Here is a 22,573-nt window from a genome sequence, read left to right on the forward strand (position 1 = left end):
TCGCTGCGTCCAAACCGGATCCAAGCCATTATGTTGAAGGTTAAATACACCAAGGTCCATTTAACCTTTTAAGATTTTACTTTTTTGACATAAAAGCGCAAACGATTAAGGACTAACTTAAAATCGTATTGTGTAAAATCAAGACGAAGACTACTTAATGTTCGACCTATATTCTTTGCAGGCTGTGTTTGCAATTTGAAATTAATAGTTCCAAAGGTCTTCCAGAAAGTTGCAACATTGGCTACAGAAATGTACATGTATGTCTTGGTTACTGAATAAAGTTGTATTTTCGAAGTCTACACCATTTCAGTACATGTGCCTCTTAGCTGAGCTTCATTTCTATAAGCACATGCTCACTGTGTCATACCTTAACACTAGTAGCTGAGTTTTATATTTACAAACGTTATGGATAACAACCTCTTCTATATCATTCGACAGAGTTCATAGTACTGCAGTCCGTATCCATAAGATTTGTCAATAATCTTTCCGTACTCGACTGTTTCAATACCAATGTTTCTGTATCGTGAATAATACATAATTATTCTTTCCAACATAATTATTGGGAGACACAAATTGAATATATACACATGCACAAAAGTTAAGCGCCACTTTTTTCATAGTGTCTTTATTTCATCACTGACGATCAGAAATACAAACTATAAATGTTTATGACTGAATTAGCTTTCCAAAGATTCTTGCCCCTAAGATTGTCAACATATGACAAGGAAAACGTTCTGAGCCTGCAACTCCATTTCCCTACCATCTGAATCTTGAAAACCAAGTTTCAAACACTTGGTTTCACCAATCTGTTGTGAGATTCTCCTTTCACTTTAGAGTTAGAAAATCAGTCATGGCGAGGAGAAAGTTAACTACCGCTGAGAGATGGCATATGATAAGCATGAAAAATAATGGCATGTCATGCAAGGCAAATGGGTCGTCATCACGTCATCACAGCGCTTAACTTTTGTGCATGTGTATAATTTTTAATGTAACGTTAATGGAGCAGTGATTGGTGTTTACAACAAATTCTTCGCATGCACTGGTTTGGATTGGTTGTTGTTTAACGCCGCACTCAGCTATATGGCGGTTGTCTGTAAATAATCGAGCATGGACCAGATAATTCAGTGATCAACAACAATTAGCATCGACCTATGCACTTCGGATTCGATGACATATGTCAATCAAGTCAGCAAACCTGATCATCCGACCCCGCAGTCGTCACTTTCGACAAGTATGGATTACGTTGGGACTCACTGTAACCAGGAACTTCATGAGACCATCGTAAGAACGAATATGCTTGTAACTGTAAATTACTTATTTTTGCCGCACAGAGTGCCATTCCTGACATTGATAATTTCAAGGAAGGTCCATTAATTTCTGATGATGATTTTTCCCCCGTGACTGCCCTTCATTCTGCTTATCGGACAGTCATGAAATATTTGGTTATTCAAGTTTGTGTATGGCCTAGTCATACGGTGTCTGAAAAGCACATGTCGTCTATGGACTGAGGGCATGCTAAAAACTGACAGAGACCAGTCCATTCTATTTCAGCCGTTGATTTCTATTTACAGGATATTATCTAGCTGCTTGTGTTTACAGCCATTACCTTCAGTGACAGCGTGCAGTTTTAATACAATCGGGAGAGTATGTGGACATCAGGAGCAGGTCAGCTTGATGACTCGGTTGATGTACTTCATCATACATCAGCTGCACATTATTGTTGTTTCTGATGGTAATCGTTGACAGAAATCATTGAGCTGGAAAATTGCTGAGAGGGACATGAAACAAAATACAAACAAACAGGCTATCTAGTCCGAATACAATTCTAGATTCATATGCATAAAGTAATAGATCAGCAGAAAAGAGGACAGAGGGCAATCGTTGGGATAATTCTCGGGTAAAGGTCTTGTTCCCAGGTTTGTACATACATCATTGAGTAAGTTGGCAGATTGCTTTCTCCTTAAGTGCCATGTGGCGTTACTTGCATTTAGACAAATGGTTCTGACCTTTAAAATATATATTATAGCTTTTCCTTACTCTTCTTTTTTTGCGTGGGAGAGCGTGAAGGTCGAAAATGGAAATGTTTTGACAGGGCTGATCGCGGCTTACTTCAGGGAATGTAAAAGTCAAATCCTGTTGTATGTTTGAGAAACAACACGGTATTAGTTCCGGTTTCATAAAATATTATCTGTGAATATTAAGAAAAAATATTATTTGATGGTGTTACAGAGTATGATTATTGTTTGAAACAGAGGATATATGTTTCATGTACTGGTTTCATAAACTATGTCTCCTTGGATTATTATGGAGCTTTAAGATCAAATGCCAAGGAAGAGACAGGTCAGAATGTGAGTATTGTTGGTTTGCCATAGATTTCCCCTGACTACATACACTTGTGCTAGCTAACTTTTTAAATATATGTCTTGCTTATGTAATTGCGTAGACCAATGCACATGTTTTGATCTCTGGATTGTCAAGACCGCACCCTGACATCACACACCGTGAAAAACAACACACTTGTGGCATATGTTGCGACAGTATTCACAAAGCTATTGATGCTGCTTCAGATCGCAAGGGCTGTTTGTACATTTTGTTTTTCTCAGGGAGACATGTCCGTTTGTATGAAATAGTGCGATTTTTGTTTGTTTGTTTCCCTTTTTCATATTTAATATATCTACTGATCGGTTTCCTGAAAATCAGTTTGTCATGAAAATATTGCCTGTCACCGTTTAAAGAAATAGACAACGACAAAACCCCTTCCACATCCATTAGAAGAATCAGTTGTACAATTGTGACAATATCATTAGTATACATATTTTCAGCAGTATTAGGGCTGTACTGTGCTGTATACAAATCGAGTCTGGACCAGACAATCCAGTGATCGCCACCACGCGATGCAATGGCAGAGCATGTCTTTATGAATCACCGTGAACTAGTGATGATACCAGGTGTTCGAGAAAGTCTAGCGTATCCTCTTCACAGGTGGCACTCGTCATAATGTTACGGTTAAGAATCTGCCATGACAAATGATGTAAGAAATCCCCTGTGAACCAAAAAAGCAGAACAAAGTCATGTCTAAAGCCTTCAAATTCTGTATTATTATGCAATGAGAGCAAGTCATACAACGTCACAAGTCAATTTCACAATGCCGATTTCAATACAATACAAACTCTAAGGCAATGGGTCACAAAATATATTGTATAGCAATCTCACCAAAGTCATAGTGTGAGAGAGAAACAGTCGTGCAGAATGAAGACAGTGAGCGGTCTGACAGCAGTAGATCAGGCGTTGACGGATAAAGCGTTGGCAATGTAACTCCAGTGAATATCCAAATGTGTGTCTGTGTCGCTCACAACACGGCAGGAAGCATTTATATACATTTTCAGTCGTTTCTCGAAAGTACGAGCCCTTACTGCCATCGCCAACACTGTAGAATGCCCTCGAAACAGTCTCCCGAAAGTAAACAAACAGGAAGTCAAGGGCAGATAATTCACGGACAAGCCTGGTGCGAGAATCCTAAAAATATGGATCATTTATTGTACGAAATGTGACCCATTAATAATTATTATTCAAAACACTAAACATTGTGACCCAATAATAAACATTGTGCAATGTCTAGCTAATTCTTCACCTGAACTAATTCGGGAAAATATGACACAAATCAAAAAGGGAAATTGCATCGGGCATAATATTTGTCACTGATGCATCAGATCTGAAAATGACATTCACATGTCAACCATAAAATTTTGTGAAAGCTTTACAGAGGCTTCGAACTGACTAGATACACTTGTATAAAACAGATTCTGAGCAAGAGTGGTTTGACGGTCTTTGTGAAAGTTTTACAGAGACCGTGAATGTTGTAACAGTGATCAAACAGATTCTGAGCAAGGGTGGTGTGACGTTCTTTGTGAAAGCTTTACTGAGGCCTTGAATGTTGTAACGGTGATCAAACGCTCTTGAGCAAGAGTGGTGTGACGTTCTTTGTGAAATCTTTACTAAGGCCGTGAATGTTGTAACGTTGACCAACCAGTTTCTGAGCAAGAGTGGTGAGATGTTCTTTGTGAAAGCTTTATTGAGGCCTTGAATGTTGTAATGGTGATCAAAGAGATTCTGAGCCAGAGTGGTGTGATGCTCTTTGTGAAGCTTTACCGAGGCTTTGAATGTTGTAATGATGACCACACAGGTGAGCAAGAGTGTTTTAACAGGTTGATGAATTAACAGTTTCATTGTTTGTAATACTAACAGAAAGTTGAAAGAGAGAAACATAATTATAACTCCAGTAATCCAAACAGAAAATGTACAATAACATTATATAGCCATTTGCCGTTTCAACCATGGGTTGTGTACCACCAAACCGTGCCCATTACACTCTAATCGAAGTTATGAAAGACAAAGTTAGTCTTGTATTAATCATGAATGAAATGACAAAACCTGGCTCATTTATAAACATAATATGAGATCGTTTCTTAATAGCAAAGGACCATAATCCTATGGTTAGTGTATAAAACAACACTGAAATGTTCCTTTTGGAGGATCGATTTGAACGTTCAATCAATAACCCTGTGTTATCCGAGCTCGACCTTGCAATGACATTTAGTTTTTGCCGTTACGTGAAAGGCATTAAATTGAAATATGTGATAAATTAAGGGTTCTTGGTTTGCACAAAGTTTCATGTCAACCCTAATTACCCTGTGCATAAAGAAAAACACTAAGATCGAATGAGGTTTGCATGTTGAAAATACTTTCAACAAACATGTATGATAATCTTCAATACTATTTCCAAATTAGACACTTCAAAGCGGATCACAATTTTGTTGGTAATTGCATTTGGAGGTTTCGTAATGCCTGCCTTTGAAGATAGAACATAAATCGTTTTATGCAAAAGCAAATGTTTGAAACGTTCAACAATGTAGTGAGTGAGTGACTTAAAACTTAAAGTCACATGGGCAATATTTCAGCCATATCCTGATTAAGAAAGTTATAAATGTATAAATGAAGAAAACAATTTTAGATAATATGCTGAAATATCTGCAATGACAGAATGCAATTAGACTATTAAAGTACGAACTAAAACTAAAACGTTTGAGCATCATCCACATATTGGATTGTACTCTACATTCCTAACTAATTCGCCCCACCGAAACATAGAACAACTGTTGTATTTGACGTCTACATAGAAAATTTTGTTCTGTGTATTTATTTTATTTTGTCACGGCATCACATTGTTCACCCTGTGTTACTGCAGCTTTCAGATAAGAGAACAGCTGACATACTATGCTATAATTTCAATACCTGATGACTTCGAGTCTGTGAAGGCTGTGCTCGGACAATGTTCTGTGAGGTCAAATTCGATTCGCACTGATTATTATTCCATAACGAAGACACGTCGTTTTTCACGTCTTAAAGTTATGATCACTTCCTCTAATTTCTAAGACTGAGAGCAGCAGAAATAAGAAAGCGTCCAACTGACCTGACAGTGCATAGTTCGTTAGTTAATATACACACGTGTTTGAATGTTCCCTGTATTTTCTCCAATGGATGTCCCCCGGAGGAGGTACGTAAGTCCCGATACTTTCATTGTCAATTTAAATTTACCAATAGTTTTTTATCGTAGTATATTTGTTATTTTAATGTATGGCTAGCATTGTCCAAATTGCTAATGGCTGAAGGGATGGTGTAAATCCAGCTACGGTCCATGCAGGAAGCTGAGGTACTGTAAGTCCCCATGGTCCCTAGTGTGGTGATCTACCTTCAGTTGTTGGCAATCTATAGCCCAGTTTTACATTGTGATGTCCAAATTGGTTTGTATTGTTCTATTATTTTTTAGATTTCGACGCTAGTTTTATATTCTCAATGTGATAATCTAGTCATTTTACTGTCCTTCGTTGACAGGTTTTTACTATATGCACGTCTTCATTTCAATATGTAACATGTTCACGTCACAATATGGCTGCAATATTGCCGATGTGACGTTAAATATTAACTGACTCACTCACTCACTCTCCAATGGAACTGTGGAGTAGGTAATCTGTGCTTTACGTGACAGTTATTTCTACCTGATAACTCACAATAGTTGATTCTATTCTCATTAAGCGAAAGTACAGGTGATCCTTTATTCTTTTCCAGTTTTATTCACAAGCTTTGTATAACTTTCTGGGTGAAACGTTAGAAAATAGAATGAGAATTTTTATACACAGAATCTTACAATTTGTACAAACATTTTGTCCATGTTTAGAACTGTGTGGTTGATTCGGTTCTTTGGTTTCATTCTCCTTGACAGCCGCATTATATTTCGGGCTGGCAGTTTAACAGGGCTGGGTACAGTCTGCCTAATTGTCTGTTTATGATAATGTAGTGTTTTTATTAACATCGCACCCATTAATATTGCTGCTATGTGACGCGATGCCTCAATATAGAGACTAGACGTAAGATTGACCGTCTTCGTAAGCATCGCTTTAGGCAGTTCCAAAACTGATCTTAAATAGATCACAAATGTATAGCCTGACCCAATCAAACCTCATATCATTTAACTGCAAGTTTAACTGTGGTTCATATATTACACTACATGGTACTTTAAGGGTTACGTATTACAAAGTCGCAGCTCTGTTTCCATCGAACAAAATACGTGATATCCTGCCTGCAAAACATCCTAAACTTCATGTTAACATTCTTTTTACTATTTTTAAAAAAGAAACAAAAAACAAAAAAACATAAGCATGGTTAGGATTATGAAGATTTGTTTGTTCTTTGAAATTTCCTCCTGAGAATATGTTTGAACTTATGGTGGGTTTTGAAAAAAACCGAACTATTGATTGAATTAAGGAAAATACAGATGTTTTTGATGTTCAGTGTCATGCTGTAAAGACAGCCGTTCGTGTTAGATGCTCTTCTTCTTTTCTGCCAAGTGTCCTCAGATATTTTGTGTATCTCATTCCAGTTGGACATTGTTATCTGTGTTTAATTTACATTTATTATTCAACTACGGTACACGTTGTGTTTACAGTATAACAGTCGTAATCAACATTCCCAGTTTTAGAGTGCCGGAAGATCTCTTGGGAATATCTCTTGTGTAATATAAATCATATCGTTTATTAATGTTTGTTTATTTGTAGAGGGCAGTATCTTGTATTGAATGGATGCATACATCCTGGACCACGGAATGCTACCTACCAGGGTCATGATCAAACACGTGTTGATCTGCATGACAGGCAGAATGATTGCTTGGTTGTATCTGCCAATACATAGACTGCACAGGTTGATTACGTTGATTAAAAAGCCGATCACCTCCTCAGCACAGATCGAATCAGTCTTTGAATGTTTTGTAGTGGAATCCTTCTCCACTCCTACTGCAGCAAGTGAAAGAACTGTTAAAGATTCTGTGGTGGATTGCGACGTCGACGTACCCGTCTATCGATCTGATCACAAAAGTCTTCGACTGGGTTTAGATCCGGGGATCTGGAGGGCCAGGGGAGGGTACTGACGTTGTTAATGGCCAGGTAGTCCACGGAGGCACGTGTAGTGTGGAGCCCGCCGCTGTCCTATTGGAAGATCTGCCGTTGACGGTCAACACGGTGAGGGACGTGCAGATGGAGAATCTGGTCGATGTAACGACTGGCCCTCAGATTGCCTTGGACAAGCACAAGTTCCGATCTGCGGGTGTATGAGACCCGTCTGATGCAGTTAGGGGCAAAACGTTCATGATGTAGTCGTGTAAAGCCTTTGGACGATTGGCACGTATTCCTACTTCTCTTAGACGGTCCTGATTGTCTGATCAGACACTCTTAAGGCTCAAAACCGTTCTTGTTGTGTGTCCCGGGCGGTACGGTGGCGGTCACGTAGGTGTACCGATCTTGGGCTGGTATGGTGACTCTAAGTCTTCCTGATCTTGGACGGTCATTTGTCGAATTTGCGTGACGATATTGATCCCACAATCGAGGTATTGTGCATGGATGAACGTTGAAGTTCCTTGCCACCTCACTTTTTGATTCGCCAATTTGAAATCGTCCATTTGCCTGATTCCGATCGGCAGCGTTGACACGTCCAACTACAGTACGGCAAAGATCTTGGATAAAATTGTGAGATTCATTTGGGTCTATTATAGTCACATGCTGTACTATTGTTTTGCACGTGTGAAACAATCAGTGCACCTGATATTCGCGCTGCGTTACATCCACGCACATCATGACAGTCACGATTGATAAAACCGTTCAAAATCATTTTTGGTTGCATTTGGTCAAGCATGATCTTATGAAACATTCCAGAAACAATGTTCAACCCTAGAACATATTTTTTTAACATATCTGTACAAAACAGTAAGTATAATTTGTGAATTTCATTTTGCGTTTCTTTTTTGAAGAGTGTAAATTCCTATGCCTGAATTATTATAATATGATAATCACAATAGATCAGTTTTATAGTTTTGTTATCAATAAGGTGTTGTTTGTTGATAGTAATCTACAAGATGTAATTAATATTAAATTGACTGAATTTCCACATAACTATGTCGACATTATTACATTGACAGACCCCCAAAGTCGTATTTGATGCATTGTAAAGATTGCAATGTATTCTGATACATGTAAATGTCTTTATCTTCAGAATTGATATTGTTTTGATTCTATTTGTGGTTTCAATTTTGTTTTTCATTCAGGCTTTTACGCTTGCATGGCTGGCGACCACTTGTACATATTTTTTGCAATACAAATTGTTTTAAGAACTTCTGCTGGCTGTAAGCGCACAATGCCTCTGATGGTGTTTACAGATGGTTGTAACATCTTTGCTTTCAAGTGTTTCACATGACATATATCTCCTGCACAACACAGGACCTACGCATTGTTAGATGGACAGTAACACTTAGTGGCATGTACGAGTAGCTAAAAGATGGAAAAAATGTCAGCAGCTTTCTGATTGCATTCCTGAAGTGGATTTAATTTTCACTGAGAGAGTATTGCTTCTTTTTATTGTTTCAGCGTGCCAAGATGTTCACTCGTCTAATTAGTAAGAGAATATATGATAGACTAAGTCTTGACACGCTAATGTTCACGCGAGGTAGTGGGATAGCCTAGTGGTTAAAGCGTTCGCTCGTCACGATGATGACACTAGTTCGATTTCCCCCATGGGTACAATGTGTGAAGTCCAATTTGGTCTCCCCCGACGTGATATTGCTTGGAAGTTGCTAACAGCGAAGGAAAAACATATCCACTCATTCATGTTCACTCTATTTTGGCCACGTTTGGCATACGTTTAGTACAGACTAATAAGTAATCGCAAGTGATTATTGATTACTTAACACAGCTGTGTATGAGCTGCAACAACACATCCGCAGTAAGGCGGAAGGGAGCATCCCAATTCCCCAGAACCTTTTGGTCTGATAAGACAAATCAGACAGTACATATTGAGTCCCCCGCACAAAGCCATATTACGAATTAACAGATACAGTTAAGTTTGCATTACCATTGTCATATGTTATCAAGATTTTCATGCTTATCATGTTAACAAATTATTGCTGATGGCGTTTAGAATTACATACGAACCATGTTATATATACAATATCACATAGTGCATATGACTTTGATAAATGTGAGCAATCTTCTCCATGAAAGCTTCACTGAACAAACGAATACGCTGATGATGTTCAAAGCATAATATCAGGTCGCACTCAGTCAACAGATAAGTTAGCTTTAATCACCAGTTTGCACTCAAAAAAGCTGGACACAACCAAGATGTATAACAATACTTCATTCAAATACTTCCTTGTCTGACCAATGACTGCCACCCATCCATGCACAGGCATACATATGGACACTTATATGTTCATACTGGCCACAAGTATTATTTCGAGCAGTAGATTAATACCAACTGACTTGTATCAAGGATTACCACGATTGCGCAAGGCAAAATGAAACGGACATCCTGATATACATTCAAAGGCATATATCATCTACCGTGTTGCATGGAACACCACTAACTACTACCTTTGAAAGTCCAAGGACACTGATTTCGTCGAACAACTGATCCGATTGTCGAATAGTGCCTGTAAATCCAACGATGCGCTACTTCCAGTACTTAGCCTGCTTTCCGGCTGCGCACGCCAGCGAGGGATTCGCGTCAGGACCCAGCTTTCTCCCGCTACCCGATTGCTGCTGACAGATGTATATTCAAAAACCAGTTTGGGTTCAAACTTACTTCACCGGGCCAAGTGTGCCACCACACTTGTCTGTCACTTATTGAAAGGCGTAATATGTGACTGATTTGGGGATGGTTAGATAGGAAATGTTTTCTTCCAAGCCTGATTGTCACAAACCAAAAGTAGACCTTGTGGATAATCAGCTCATATTGACACAAATGAAAACCAAACCTTTAGGCTACATACATTTATTATAATACAGCCTCCTTTTGGATTGTTTTTAAAGGGGAGAATGATAACAATCAATGTAACAATAACTAGGCAAAAGATTTCACATAGCAAGGCTAACAATTATAATGAGTCCACACAAAGTTCCATAACCACAGGAAAAGTGTTCACAAAGTCACTGGGTTTCCATAAGCACAAGGACAGAAACTGGTCCATAAACACAGAAACAGTTCACAGGCGTGTAGATGCACAAATGACAAGTCTTGTCACCTTCCAGAATCACGGAAGCTACTACTTGAGTTATAAAATCAGATGTAGGAGCAATTCCCCTTAAGCCTGAAATAAATAACAAAATACCTACTTGCTAGTCATGTGATAACCCAACAATATGTCATATCAATACATCTAAGATAATAAACGTCTGCAAAAAATTGTCCATGACGCAACTCAAAACTTGTACAAGATAAAACATTACAACAAAACAGTTATTCTTATACCTTCACCATCAATTGACAAATTACTCATTTAACTTCCTTTAAAGAAACAAAAGCATACTCACAAAAAGGCCTTCTCCTAAGGATTCCCCTTGACAGTGAAATTCAACTGTGATTAACTTAAACTATTCTGACCTTAAATAGCAGTTGGAAAGCTAAATGCATGCTTTCCGCAGGGATGAAAAGATGTGTTTGGGAGATATGTTCCCACCTTAAGGATGATAACTGCCCCTACCAAAATACATCCCAAATAACTTTTGTAAAAGGGCATGAAATGTGACATTAGGCCCTCAATAGAAAACATAGTATGCTGAAGTATACTATATATTTTATACATCTTGCTCTTTTATAGAAAGTTATGTCCGTAGATCATATGACTATGCAATCATGCAACTCTGCTTAGAAAATCTGCCCCATGGTTCTCACTTCCCTTTATACATGTGACGGTAAATTTGTATGGTTGTAAGCTCAAAGCCCACCTCATGACTCTTGCATTCTGCAACTTCACCTTTGACAAGAAAGCTAGTGGCTGGTGATCCGTTTCAACAACGAATGATTGACCAAATAGGTATGTCCCAAATTTCTTAACTGACCAGACAAGAGCCAAACATTCCCGTTCTATGACTGCATAATTCCTCTCTCGCAGCAACAACTTCCTACTAGCATACGCAACCGGAAACAATTGTTCTCCATGTTTCTGAAGTAGAATAGAACCAATTCCAACATCTGAAGTATCAATTCGCAGGAAAAATGTCTTTGTAAAGTCTGGTAGTTTCAGAATAGGATCAGTGGAGAGCTTGCTCTTTAACGTATCAAATGCATTCTGTTGTGCTGCTTCCCATCGCAGATGATTAGAACTACTTTTCTTAGTGAGGTCTATCAAAGGTACAGCAACTGCAGCAAAATCAGGGATGAACTTGCGGTAGTAACTTGCTAAACCAATGAAGGAACGAAGTTCCTTCTTTGTTCTTGGTTCCGGTGCTTCTCTAATTTTCTGGATTTTTGCAGGAACAGGCTTCAGAGAACCATTTCCAACGACATGTCCAAGAAATTCTAATTCCCCAAGTCCTACCTGACATTTTGTAGGTCTAAGTGTTAGCTAGGCATCTCGTATTCTAGTGAGTACCTGTCGGAGGACTTTCAAGTGTTCCTCCCAGGTTTCCGTGTAGATCAAAATATCGTCTATCAAATTTACCAAGCTAGGAATTTCTGCTAACAGTATTCTCATCATTCTGGTAAATGTTGCTGCAGCATTCACCATACCGAACGGCATAACTGAACTGATAGTGTCCTTCAGAGGTTACAAAAGCTGTTTTCTCACATGCTTCCTCCTCCAGGGGTATCTGCCAATACCCTTTGGCTAAGTCCAGCTTACTGAAATATTTTCCAGTACTCAATCTCGTAAACAGCTCTTCAGGAATAGGTTGAGCTTCCGCATCAAAGACTGTAATGGCATTCAATTTACGGAAGTCAATACAAAATCTAAGTGAGCCATCGGATTTACGCACCAGGACAACTGGAGAAGCAAAAGGAGATGAAGAAGGTTCTATAACCCCAAGCTTGATCATCTTCTGTATCTCCAAATCAATAAGTTCTTTGCTAACATGAGGCACTGGATATGGTTTTGACCGCACTGAAGCATCAGAGGTAAGCTTGACTTGATGGTATACCAAGTCGGTCCTTCCTGGTATATCCGTTAAGGTTGACTGAAATTCCTCTAACAAGTCTTGTAGATCCTTCTTCTGCTCATCATTTAGCAAAGGGCCTATTTGAACGTCAGTATATGTCTCAGAACTTTGTAATGTAGGTAGTTCTAAAGTGGTGACTTCATGATCTTCATCTTCCATCTCCACCACAGCAGTGGCAACATGTTCAAGTGTTGGCATTCTAGTAATGTTATTCACATTGTCATCCAGTGCATCTGTGCATGCTGTACCCTCATTCCCCTCCACACTTTTCACATATCTTTTGGGCAAATTGGCATGAAGAATTCTTTCGTTATCTTCCATCTGTACCTGATAGTCTGCTTGACCACGAACAGCAGAGACCTTGTAGGGACCCTTCCACTGAAGTAACAGTTTATTGTGATCTGTAGGTAAGAGAACTAATACCTCATCTCCAACAGTGAATCGCCTGTCCTTTGACCGAGCATCATAGTACTTTTTGTATTTCTTTGCCGCCTTTCCTAAAGCAGCCTTGGCTAACTTACCGGTGTCCTCTAGCCTCTCTCTCAATTCCACCACATATTGATAAGTACTCTTGACATCTGGTTCAGTCTTCTCATTTGTCCAGAGTTCATAGAGAATACTCATTGGGCCACGCACCGTCCTGCCATAAAGAAGCTGAAAAGGAGAAAATCCTGTGCTCTCTTGTGGAACCTCTCTATATGCAAATAATAGTGCTGGAATATAACGATCCCAATCTTTTGGTTTTTCTGCACAAATCCTTCTTAGCATAGCCTTCAATGTGCCATTGAACCTCTCCACAGCCCCATTGCACATAGGATGGTAGGGCGTTGTTGTGCTCTGTTTGATTGACAATAGCCTGCTTACTTCTTTCATAATGTTAGAAGTGAACTGACTTCCCATGTCTGATGGCACCTCTAATGGAACTCCTACCCTTGTAAAGATTTCTAGCATGGCTTCAGCAACACGTTCAGTCTCAATACTAGGTAATGGGACAGCTTCAGGGTATCTGGTGGCAAAATCTATCATGGTAAGTATGTACCTATTGCCTTTGTTAGTTACTGGCGAGATGGGACCTACTATGTCTACAGCTACTCTTCGAAACGGTGTCTCAATCAGTGGCATAACTCCAAGTGGAACTTTTGAAATTCTACCCTTTTGAATTGTTCTTTGACATACATCACAAGAGGCTACATATCGTTGCACATCTCCCTGCATCCCTGGCCAAAAGAACTTAGAGCGAATTCGATCCAGGCTTTTCTTCATTCCTAAGTGACCAGATAGTGTTGAGTCATGTGCTAGCTTAAGCACCTTGTTCCTAAACAACTTTGGAACAACTAACTGTGTAAACAAATGACCTTTCTCCACTTTAGGTGAACTAAACTGTCTATACAAGAGCTGAGCTCGTTGCACAAATTCAATCTTGCTGCCACTACGGTCAGTGTAACAGCCTTGACCACATTTCTTCCTGATATATGACAGAGATGAGTCTAGGTTTTGTTGCTCTGCAATGGTTCCTGGAGTAATGTCATCAAGATCTAAGTCAGCAATTTTCAATGGTGAAATAGGTTTCTCTTTCTTAGTCTTTTGACCTCTTGTTTCCACTGCTGCTAGCTGTATGGAACTTTTATGTCCCGGCAAATTCCATGATTCATTTGGATCATTTGGCTGTCGTACTCCTGGAATGTTACCCAAGACTAAATCATATAGAGGACTGTCCATAACCAAGGCTTGAATTGAACCCACGTTATATGGTGTGTCTACATTTATCCTTGCAGTTGGGACTTCTCGAACTGTACCATCTAACATAATGCACTTCCTTCTGATCTGTTTAAATGATTATGGGTTGACAACAGATTTCCTTACAACTGCAGTACTGCAACCAGTATCTCTTAACACTGATACAATACAATCTTCAACTAAGCCAGTCTTAACTGGCATGTTTCCAGCTATACAGACTGAACTCACAACTGGTAGGCTATTCATCTTAGACTCCTTCCCCTCTGCAACTGTATTCACCTTTTCTGCAGGTGGCAGATCCTTTCCTTGGATCACCTCACATTCAGATGCAACTTCATGACCTGACCTACATCTTGTCCGCATATCCATGCAGGACCCAACTGAACTTGATTCAGTTACTTCCTTGATTGCTCCCAATTTCTGATTCCCTACGAAGGTTTCCTTTTTATACTGTTTTCTTACAGGACAATCACGAAATAAGTGATTAGGTTTACCACATATGTAGCAGCTACGCCTGACAGGTGCCCCTGAATGCACATTTGAACTTGAATCCTTCTGAACACCTCTACCATTATAGGTTCTATCTCTAGACTCACTGGATCCGAGACCTCCATGTGCTTCTGCATACTGATCAGCCACATTAGCCATTTCCACTGAATTCTTTAATTTCCTCTCTTTTAGGAAAACTGACAGTGGTCTACTACATGTCATAAGGAACTGTTCTCTCAACAACAAGTCGCATAGGCCATCATATGTTTTGACAGTATCACTTAATTCAACCCACCTACTCAAGTAGTTCCGTAACCTGGCTATAAACTGTACACATGATTCATCAGCTTCAATCTTTGCATTTCTAAACTTCATTCTAAAACCTTCATCATTTGGACGAAATCTTCTCAGAAGAGCTTGCTTGAAGGACTGATAATCATTTGCTTCATCAAAATCCAATCTGGAATACACTTCTAAAGCTTTTCCTGTCAACAAAGCACTAAGGATAATAGCCCACTCTTCCTCCAACCACTGATTACAGGTGGCATATCTCTCAAATCTATTCAAATAGGAGTCCATATTATCCTTTCTCTCATCAAATGGAGTTAATTTTGGTTTAGATTTATTTTCTACTGGTAATGGAATATGATCAGGCCTGCCTTGACTTATATCCAACTCTTTCATTTCTTTCTCATGAGCCCTACCCATAGCTCTCTCGTCTCGCTGTAACTTCTCCCTTTCGAGTAGCAATTGCTCTTTTTCTAATTGCAAGACTAATTCACGTTCATGCTCATGCTGGATCCTCTCTTTCTCAGCTGTTATAACCTGACGTTCCTTCTCCACAAAGGCAGACAAATCCTTCCCTGTAAAACCCATCTAAAACCCATAAAGTGTTTCCAAGTCTTTTGTTGACATGTCTATTGCTAAGTCGATTTTATTTTCAAATGCAACAATATGGCTGAAACTATTCCTCCTTTGGAATTTTGGTTTATGGTATTATTTAAGATGATAAAATCATCATATCCCGGACGAGCCCTCAAATGTCACAAACCAAAAGTACACCTTGTGGATAATCAGCTCAAATTGACACAAATGAAAACCAAACCTTTTAGGCTACATACATTTATTATAATACAGCCTCCTTTTGGGTTGTTTTTAAAGGGGAGGAACTCTTCACAAGAGAATGATAACAATCAATGTAACAATAACTAGGCAAAAGATTTCACATAGCAAGGCTAACAATTATAATGAGTCCACACAAAGTTCCATAACCACAGGAAAAGTGTTCACAAAGTCACTGGGTTTCCATAAGCACAAGGACAGAAACTGGTCCATAAACACAGAAACAGTTCACAGGCGTTTAGATGCACAAATGACAAGTCTTGTCACCTTCCAGAATCACGGAAGCTACTACTTGAGTTATAAAATCAGATGTAGGAGCAATTCCCCTTAAGCCTGAAATAAATAACAAAATACCTACTTGCTAGTCATGTGATAACCCAACAATATGTCATATCAATACATCTAAGATAATAAAAATTGTCCATGACGCAACTCAAAACTTGTACAAGATAAAACATTACAACAAAACAGTTATTCTTATACCTTCAACAAAACAGTTATTCTTATACCTTCACCATCAATTGACAAATTACTCATTTAACTTCCTTTAAAGAAACAAAAGCATACTCACAAAAAGGCCTTCTCCTAAGGATTCCCCTTGACAGTGAAATTCAACTGTGATTAACTTAAACTATTCTGACCTTAAATAGCAGTTGGAAAGCTAAATGCATGCTTTCCACAGGGATGAAAAGATGTGTTTGGGAGATATGTTCCCACCTTAAGGATGATAACTGCCCCTACCAAAATACATCCCAAATAACTTTTGTAAAAGGGCATGAAATGTGACACTGATCGGTACCTTATTGTCAACAGACAACCATGAGATCGTTCGAAAAAATATGTAACGTTGGTTGTCACCGGATGTACTCAACTGTTGTTGGGCCATGTGCCAGTTTCCACATCAGGGTTCTGTATATGTGTTTCAGCATTAACAGATATGTTATTATGTCCATACGAGTGACTAGGACTAGGGGGTCGTACTTGCTGGCATAACATCAACGCTAACAAGGTGAGTCATAACTGAATTCAGTTTGTCCGGTAGAGACTCCTAATAACATTCTTGTCAGTGTTTCTGCTGGGGCTATTTTGGACTGTCATGCTCTCAATGATATTCTCATCAGTGTTTAGGCTGGAGGTCTTATTTTGTTTTTGCTGCCTGCTCTTTGCAGTTTTATGTCGTGAAAATCAATTGAAGCTAATATTATGTCAACACGGTTTTCCCAGACAAAAAAGCTTAACCACATCGTCGACATGCAAAGCAAAAATCTAGAAAGTGATTATATGTCAGAACAAATCTAGATTTGGGTGAAAAAAAGAAACACCAATTACGAGATCGCAAACAAGCTGCTGTTTTCACTCTGAAACGTATGTTTGCTGAAGGAATGAATAAACAGGCTTTGTATATGCTTTCAAACATAATTATTTGAGATATAACATCGAAAATAACGGGGTAAGGTTATCGCGTTAGAAAACATTTCTCCGGGAAATAAACGTTTAATGAATAGACGATTGTATTTGTTTCACAGCAAATAATCGGAAATTCCTATCCTATACATAGACTACCCCGACTTTTGAACAGGTTGGCACCGTTACACGTACTGAAAATAAATGAAATTGTTATTTCTTCATCACAACACCGACTACTGATTAAAGTGTCATTTCTTAACGTTTAATAAGACACAGGGGTACTCTTAAACTCACACCCAAAACGCATGGACACACAAGATATATCATTTCTGATGTCATCGGCCGTGATATTGCTGGAATGTTGCTAAAAACGGCGTAAAACTAAACTCACTTACTCACAATAATACACAAGAAAACATTCAAATGGATGATATACACATCCTATTTACATTAACACCAAACCAATACTATAACCCCAAGGACGGGGTCCTAAAGAATGGGTGCAGTTTGAACTGTAGAGTACGGGAGAAAAATGTGTTGAAACACAAGTGTGAACGCTGCATCAACACTAGTGTTAATTCCTTTTGTGGCTTTATTCAATGCCCTCTTGTATAAAAATGTGTAGTTGATTGTTTGCTTTCATATTGCACAGTGTTATGAACTTGTGATCTCATTTTGAAATAATTGCTTTCCCCTTGTAATACATTACCATCATCTCCAAGGATGAGAGTCATGTCAGGAGAGTCAACAAATGAACGGATCACTCGGGCCCACTGGGCTATTTTGTTTTCTACATGACCTATAAGTTATTTTAATGATCACTGGTGCCTCCCTAGGGCTGAACAAAATGAAAACTTATTGTTCTGAAAGAAGTTACACAAAATGATCGAAAAGGCCGTAGAGTTGTCTCGGTATCTTTTGGGACGGGTTCATCCGAAACAAATGTATTTGACCGCAATGACAGCACTACCTTAGAAACATTATAAATATTATACATGCTGTAAAAGGTATTACTTTTGAACAAACGGTTTTTCAGAATTTGTTAAATGTTCAAAGCTGTTGGAAAGCTGATCGCTACCAAACTTCACTGTTGGAAAGTTATAGATTTCAACCACATTTTACCGTCAATTCTTACTCTGCGTTTCTGTACATGATGGAACATGTTTATGCAGCTTAACATAGGAAACAGAAGTGACTATTTGACCAATATTGAACGATACTATGTTCTGGTGTACATGCAAAGTGGTGGAAATACACTGAGCTGAATTATATATCTTTTCTAAAAGCTTGGCGTTCATTTACCCAATATGAGATTAATTTGCGTATCAAATGCGTAAGCAAAGAAGCATGAATGGGGAAGAAAAAGGAGTGTTGTGCAGTGTTTCTTTAAGGGGAAGTAGATAAAGAGCATCCCTTCTTGTATGGGGCGAAGAGGATGAATAGAACCAAATTAAACTAAGTTCAAACATCTGTAGAAGTGATAAAATTAATAAAGTGGACGAACACGGTAAGAGATGCGCGCCTTTAGATTCCCAATGAAATATGTACAAGTAGAAGCTAAATCAGTTCTCCTCAGTAGATTTTGAGCGGAAATGGATAGACCTTATCCGCTATAACACGACATTCTGACAGAAATACAATAAAAATTATGTAAGTTCAAACAGTATCAGAGTATGAGATGCACACCTTTAGCGACCCTATAAAGCACATGTGTAATCTAAGTGAATTCCGTAGAGTAGTTTTTGAGGAGAAGGAAAAGATAACGTCCACCACCCTGGTGGATAGAATGAACAGGCTGAATAGAACGAAATTCAAATGAGTTCAAAGATTTGTAAAAAAGACAGAATTGAAGAATTGAAAAAAAAAACAGTTGTGAAATGTACACCTTTACAGTCCCTACGGAAGTCAATTAGAAATAAATTCAATTCCATGTGAGCAGTTTTTGAGGATAAGTGGATACACTTCCTCGCCTATTATACTGTCACCATAGAGCAATTCGGCAAAAGTTCAAATGTCTCTAAACTTACAACAAAAAACAATAAAAAGTACAAAAACGAAATATGAGATTGCACACCACTGTAGTCCCTACAAAGAACGTGCCTAATTTCATTGAATTCCACAGAGCGTTTTTAGTCAAGAAGTGGAGGGGCATAAAAAGCAAAACACGACAGTACTAAGATAGTTCATGTAACTGCAAGAACCTCACGCAATTCCTTTGAGTTAATCTCGACAACTTGCTCTGCATATACAAAGACAGTCCTTGGTCAACATGATTTTTATAAGGACTTACCATCACCAATCTATTTTACTTTATGACAAGCACGCGTGATATCCGCTGCCTTGAAAACATATATGTATGTGCATATTTAACGGTTTAGCAGGGAGGTCAAACGAAATCATATGTACACAGAAGAAACAAAATCCTTTCCACATCCATCACAAATATCTGCTAGAAAGCAGAGTCGATTGTACAGTTGAGACTGAACAGTTTATCATTGTGTGTGTATAGTTGTTTCAGTAATATTACATCTGTACAATGATGGCTGTAAACAAATTGGGTCTGATTGTCACCATGCGATACTACGACACTATGAAGCAGTCATCATACCAGCTGTTCGCGAAAAGTTGAGGGCATGTTGTCCCACCGGTGTAATAACTTTTCTCGCTCATGTGTTCAATTTGATGGGAAGGTTATGTTTAGCGATACCTATTTTAGAATTGGATTCAAAACAAAACCATTGTGGAGAGCGGGTGAAAGGTATTTGTCAGAACAGAAGGAAACTATTACACATTTGATCACAGAGCATATCTATTTGTCCATGCAATGTGGTCATTCTTTCCTTTTTAATTATTTTTGGGAAATCTCTGTATGAGACATTTTCCAGCAATTTTATCTGAGATCTCGAATGTAGAGTTCACTAACTCAAACCTGTAATCGGTTAGAAGATGAAGTTTGTATATCCAAGGCGAGCTAAACTTACCGTTCTGCTGATTTCGATGGACTTTGTTGCATTGCTCGCACTATATCGGAATGCACAAGAATTGTCTCGGTAAGGCGGGTACCTAGTCGCTGTCGTGAGAAGTTTTATTTACAATGGAAATTCATAAGTTAACTTATATAAAAGGAAACAAACATTAATGACATTTACCCGAGAACAGATTCAAATGCAAAATGTTTCAGTAAGACAGGTTGTCTCACAGGGATAGGCAATATTCAAACAGGAAGCTAGGTGATCATACACTCCCTTGCAGTGCAGAACGGAAAGACATGATCATCATCGAAAACCCATACAAAATGCTCAAAAGGCAATAGTTTTGCTGATACAATGTCACGAGCGCAGTTTGTTTTCTGGGAACGGTTGATAGTTTTGCACGAAATGGGTGATATATATCCTTTATCAGTCAAGTTTAGTAAAATTACCAAAAAATACTTTCAATAATAATAAGATAAAAAAGAGAAGTTTTTGTCTTACATCAGGATACACCCGACACTGGGCTAATCACAAAACCTGTTTTAATAAGAGTATTAATAAGGCACGAATCTTGTCCAAGCAAATGGAATAATTATTAAGTTTGTTCGTGCGAAACAGAAAAAGCTGCATTTTCATTTATTCGTCTTTATAAAACACCAAACATGATCAAGATCATGAAACATTGTTTGGTCTTTGAAATATCCTCACTGAGAAATCTTTGAACTTATCTAAGTTTCAAAGCCAAACGAACTATTGATTGACAGAATGCATGTAGGGATGCTTTTGATGTTCAGTGCATATCATTCCAGATGGATATCGTTTTCTGTGATTAATTTTCATCTGATATTTAACCATGAACAGATTGTGTTTACAACAACAGCTGATCTGTAATCAACATTTCCAGAGCTGTGTCAGAATGGTGAAAGAACTCCTGGGAATAGCCAAGAGAATTCGGTGCATCAGTGAAAATATTAATCATATTGTTTGTTAATGTGTGTTTATTCGAAAAGCGCGGTATAGTGTATAGATTGGTTCATATAATTTTGTCATTTCCACGGTATAATCTCCTGCTAAGTACCGATTTTCATGATAGCGCTGAAACCGATCAGTTAATTGCGTTTACTAAGGCCTATTTCAGGTCTCATGCATTCATTCATTTTATTGAAGTAAATGTTACACCAGAACCAAATATGCTTTTAGTGTACTGTCATGTTCGGAGCTCCTTTTGTGGGTGGTCTTAATTATTTATGCAAATGGCTCAACCGTTAAATGGGAGAATCATATCAGATCAGCACGTGCTTTTTTATCAAAACCGTGTCAATCATGTTACATTGTTTGAACTTGCACAGAGCAAGAATTTGCAATGGATATCATCTTAACCACTTACGCTGGTCGTTGGCGATGGAATTTGCACACATTTGCACAATCTTCTTATTTGTTGTATTGTTTTATTTATAGTTTAAACACCTGTGCGGGAGAGATTTCCTAATAATCCTTCACATTCGACCATTTATACACATCATGCAATAAATAGTGATCGTCAGTTCAACTGTCGAACAGTCGTAAACATTTCATACTTTTTGTTGGAGTTCAGAGGTAATGACAAGAATATATTCTTGAATGTTTTCATTAGATTTAGTAGTATGCAACTGGCTTCCGCACCAATGTATGCTATTCATATTGAACAAGCTGGAATGAAAATAATATACAATGATTAATGGTCAATGACGTCCCTTGTAAAGTACGTACAACATATGATGAAAAGATTTTTGTTAGCAATGACCTCCTTACTGTTTCATAAAGGGCATTTCATTATTCCTTTAGAGCACTACTTGTTTGTCTCAGCATAACGCCCATAACAACGTGCACACAGATATGTATATAGTGGTCCAATCTTGCACAGCCTCAGTTTGTCTGAGAAGCAACAAACCACATAGGTTCCTTTCCGTTTACGTATGAAATAGTATCAGGGATGAGCGCACATAGTCGGGCATCTACTCATCTCTTATTAGGCACCCGTGCCGAGCGACCTCTGTGAATTATGTGTTTCTTCAGAAAAGTGTCAAGGGCGAACCAGCCTGGCTTTTGTTCTGTTTGGTTCAACAACTTTTCAAGTTTTTATTGGTTGGAGCATAACATCCTTGTAGCCCTGGTGGATCAGACTGGTTTCCGCTGTAACGCCGTCCTCGTTGACACTCCATGGTGGGCGGGGAGCAGGGTTGTCGAACACTACATAATGGCTACCTCCATTCCTTCTGGTTCATCAAAGAATAAACGCCGGAATGTCGAATCTTCGTCATCTGATGAAGG

The 22,573-nt window shown here is 38.5% G+C and overlaps 1 protein-coding gene across 1 annotated transcript; it reads right to left on the reverse strand.

Moving 5' to 3' along the window:
• Positions 1 to 7,538: 7,538 nt before the first annotated feature.
• LOC137267739 (uncharacterized) lies at positions 7,539 to 15,638 on the reverse strand. The gene is made up of 5 exons (XM_067802190.1): positions 14,411 to 15,638; positions 13,876 to 14,212; positions 12,066 to 13,542; positions 11,328 to 11,842; positions 7,539 to 7,650 (listed from the first exon to the last, which is right to left on the reverse strand). The coding sequence occupies exons 1-5, from the start codon at positions 15,636 to 15,638 to the stop codon at positions 7,539 to 7,541; spliced, it is 3,669 nt and encodes a 1,222-aa protein (XP_067658291.1).
• Positions 15,639 to 22,573: the final 6,935 nt, after the last annotated feature.

The sequence above is a fragment of the Haliotis asinina genome, chromosome 16 (genome assembly GCF_037392515.1).
Source record: "Haliotis asinina isolate JCU_RB_2024 chromosome 16, JCU_Hal_asi_v2, whole genome shotgun sequence".
Lineage (NCBI taxonomy): Eukaryota > Metazoa > Mollusca > Gastropoda > Lepetellida > Haliotidae > Haliotis > Haliotis asinina.

Bases quoted from the DNA above. Each gene is read 5' to 3' on its own strand.
- LOC137267739 (XM_067802190.1), bottom strand. From the start codon at position 15,638: ATGGGTTTTACAGGGAAGGATTTGTCTGCCTTTGTGGAGAAGGAACGT. The intron at 13,543-13,875 runs GTTAGTTGTTCC...TTTTGCCACCAG, and splicing joins AAAGGTCATTTGTTTACACA to ATACCCTGAAGCTGTCCCAT. The intron at 11,843-12,065 runs GTTAGCAGAAAT...GCAAAAATCCAG, and splicing joins ACCAGAATGATGAGAATACT to AAAATTAGAGAAGCACCGGA.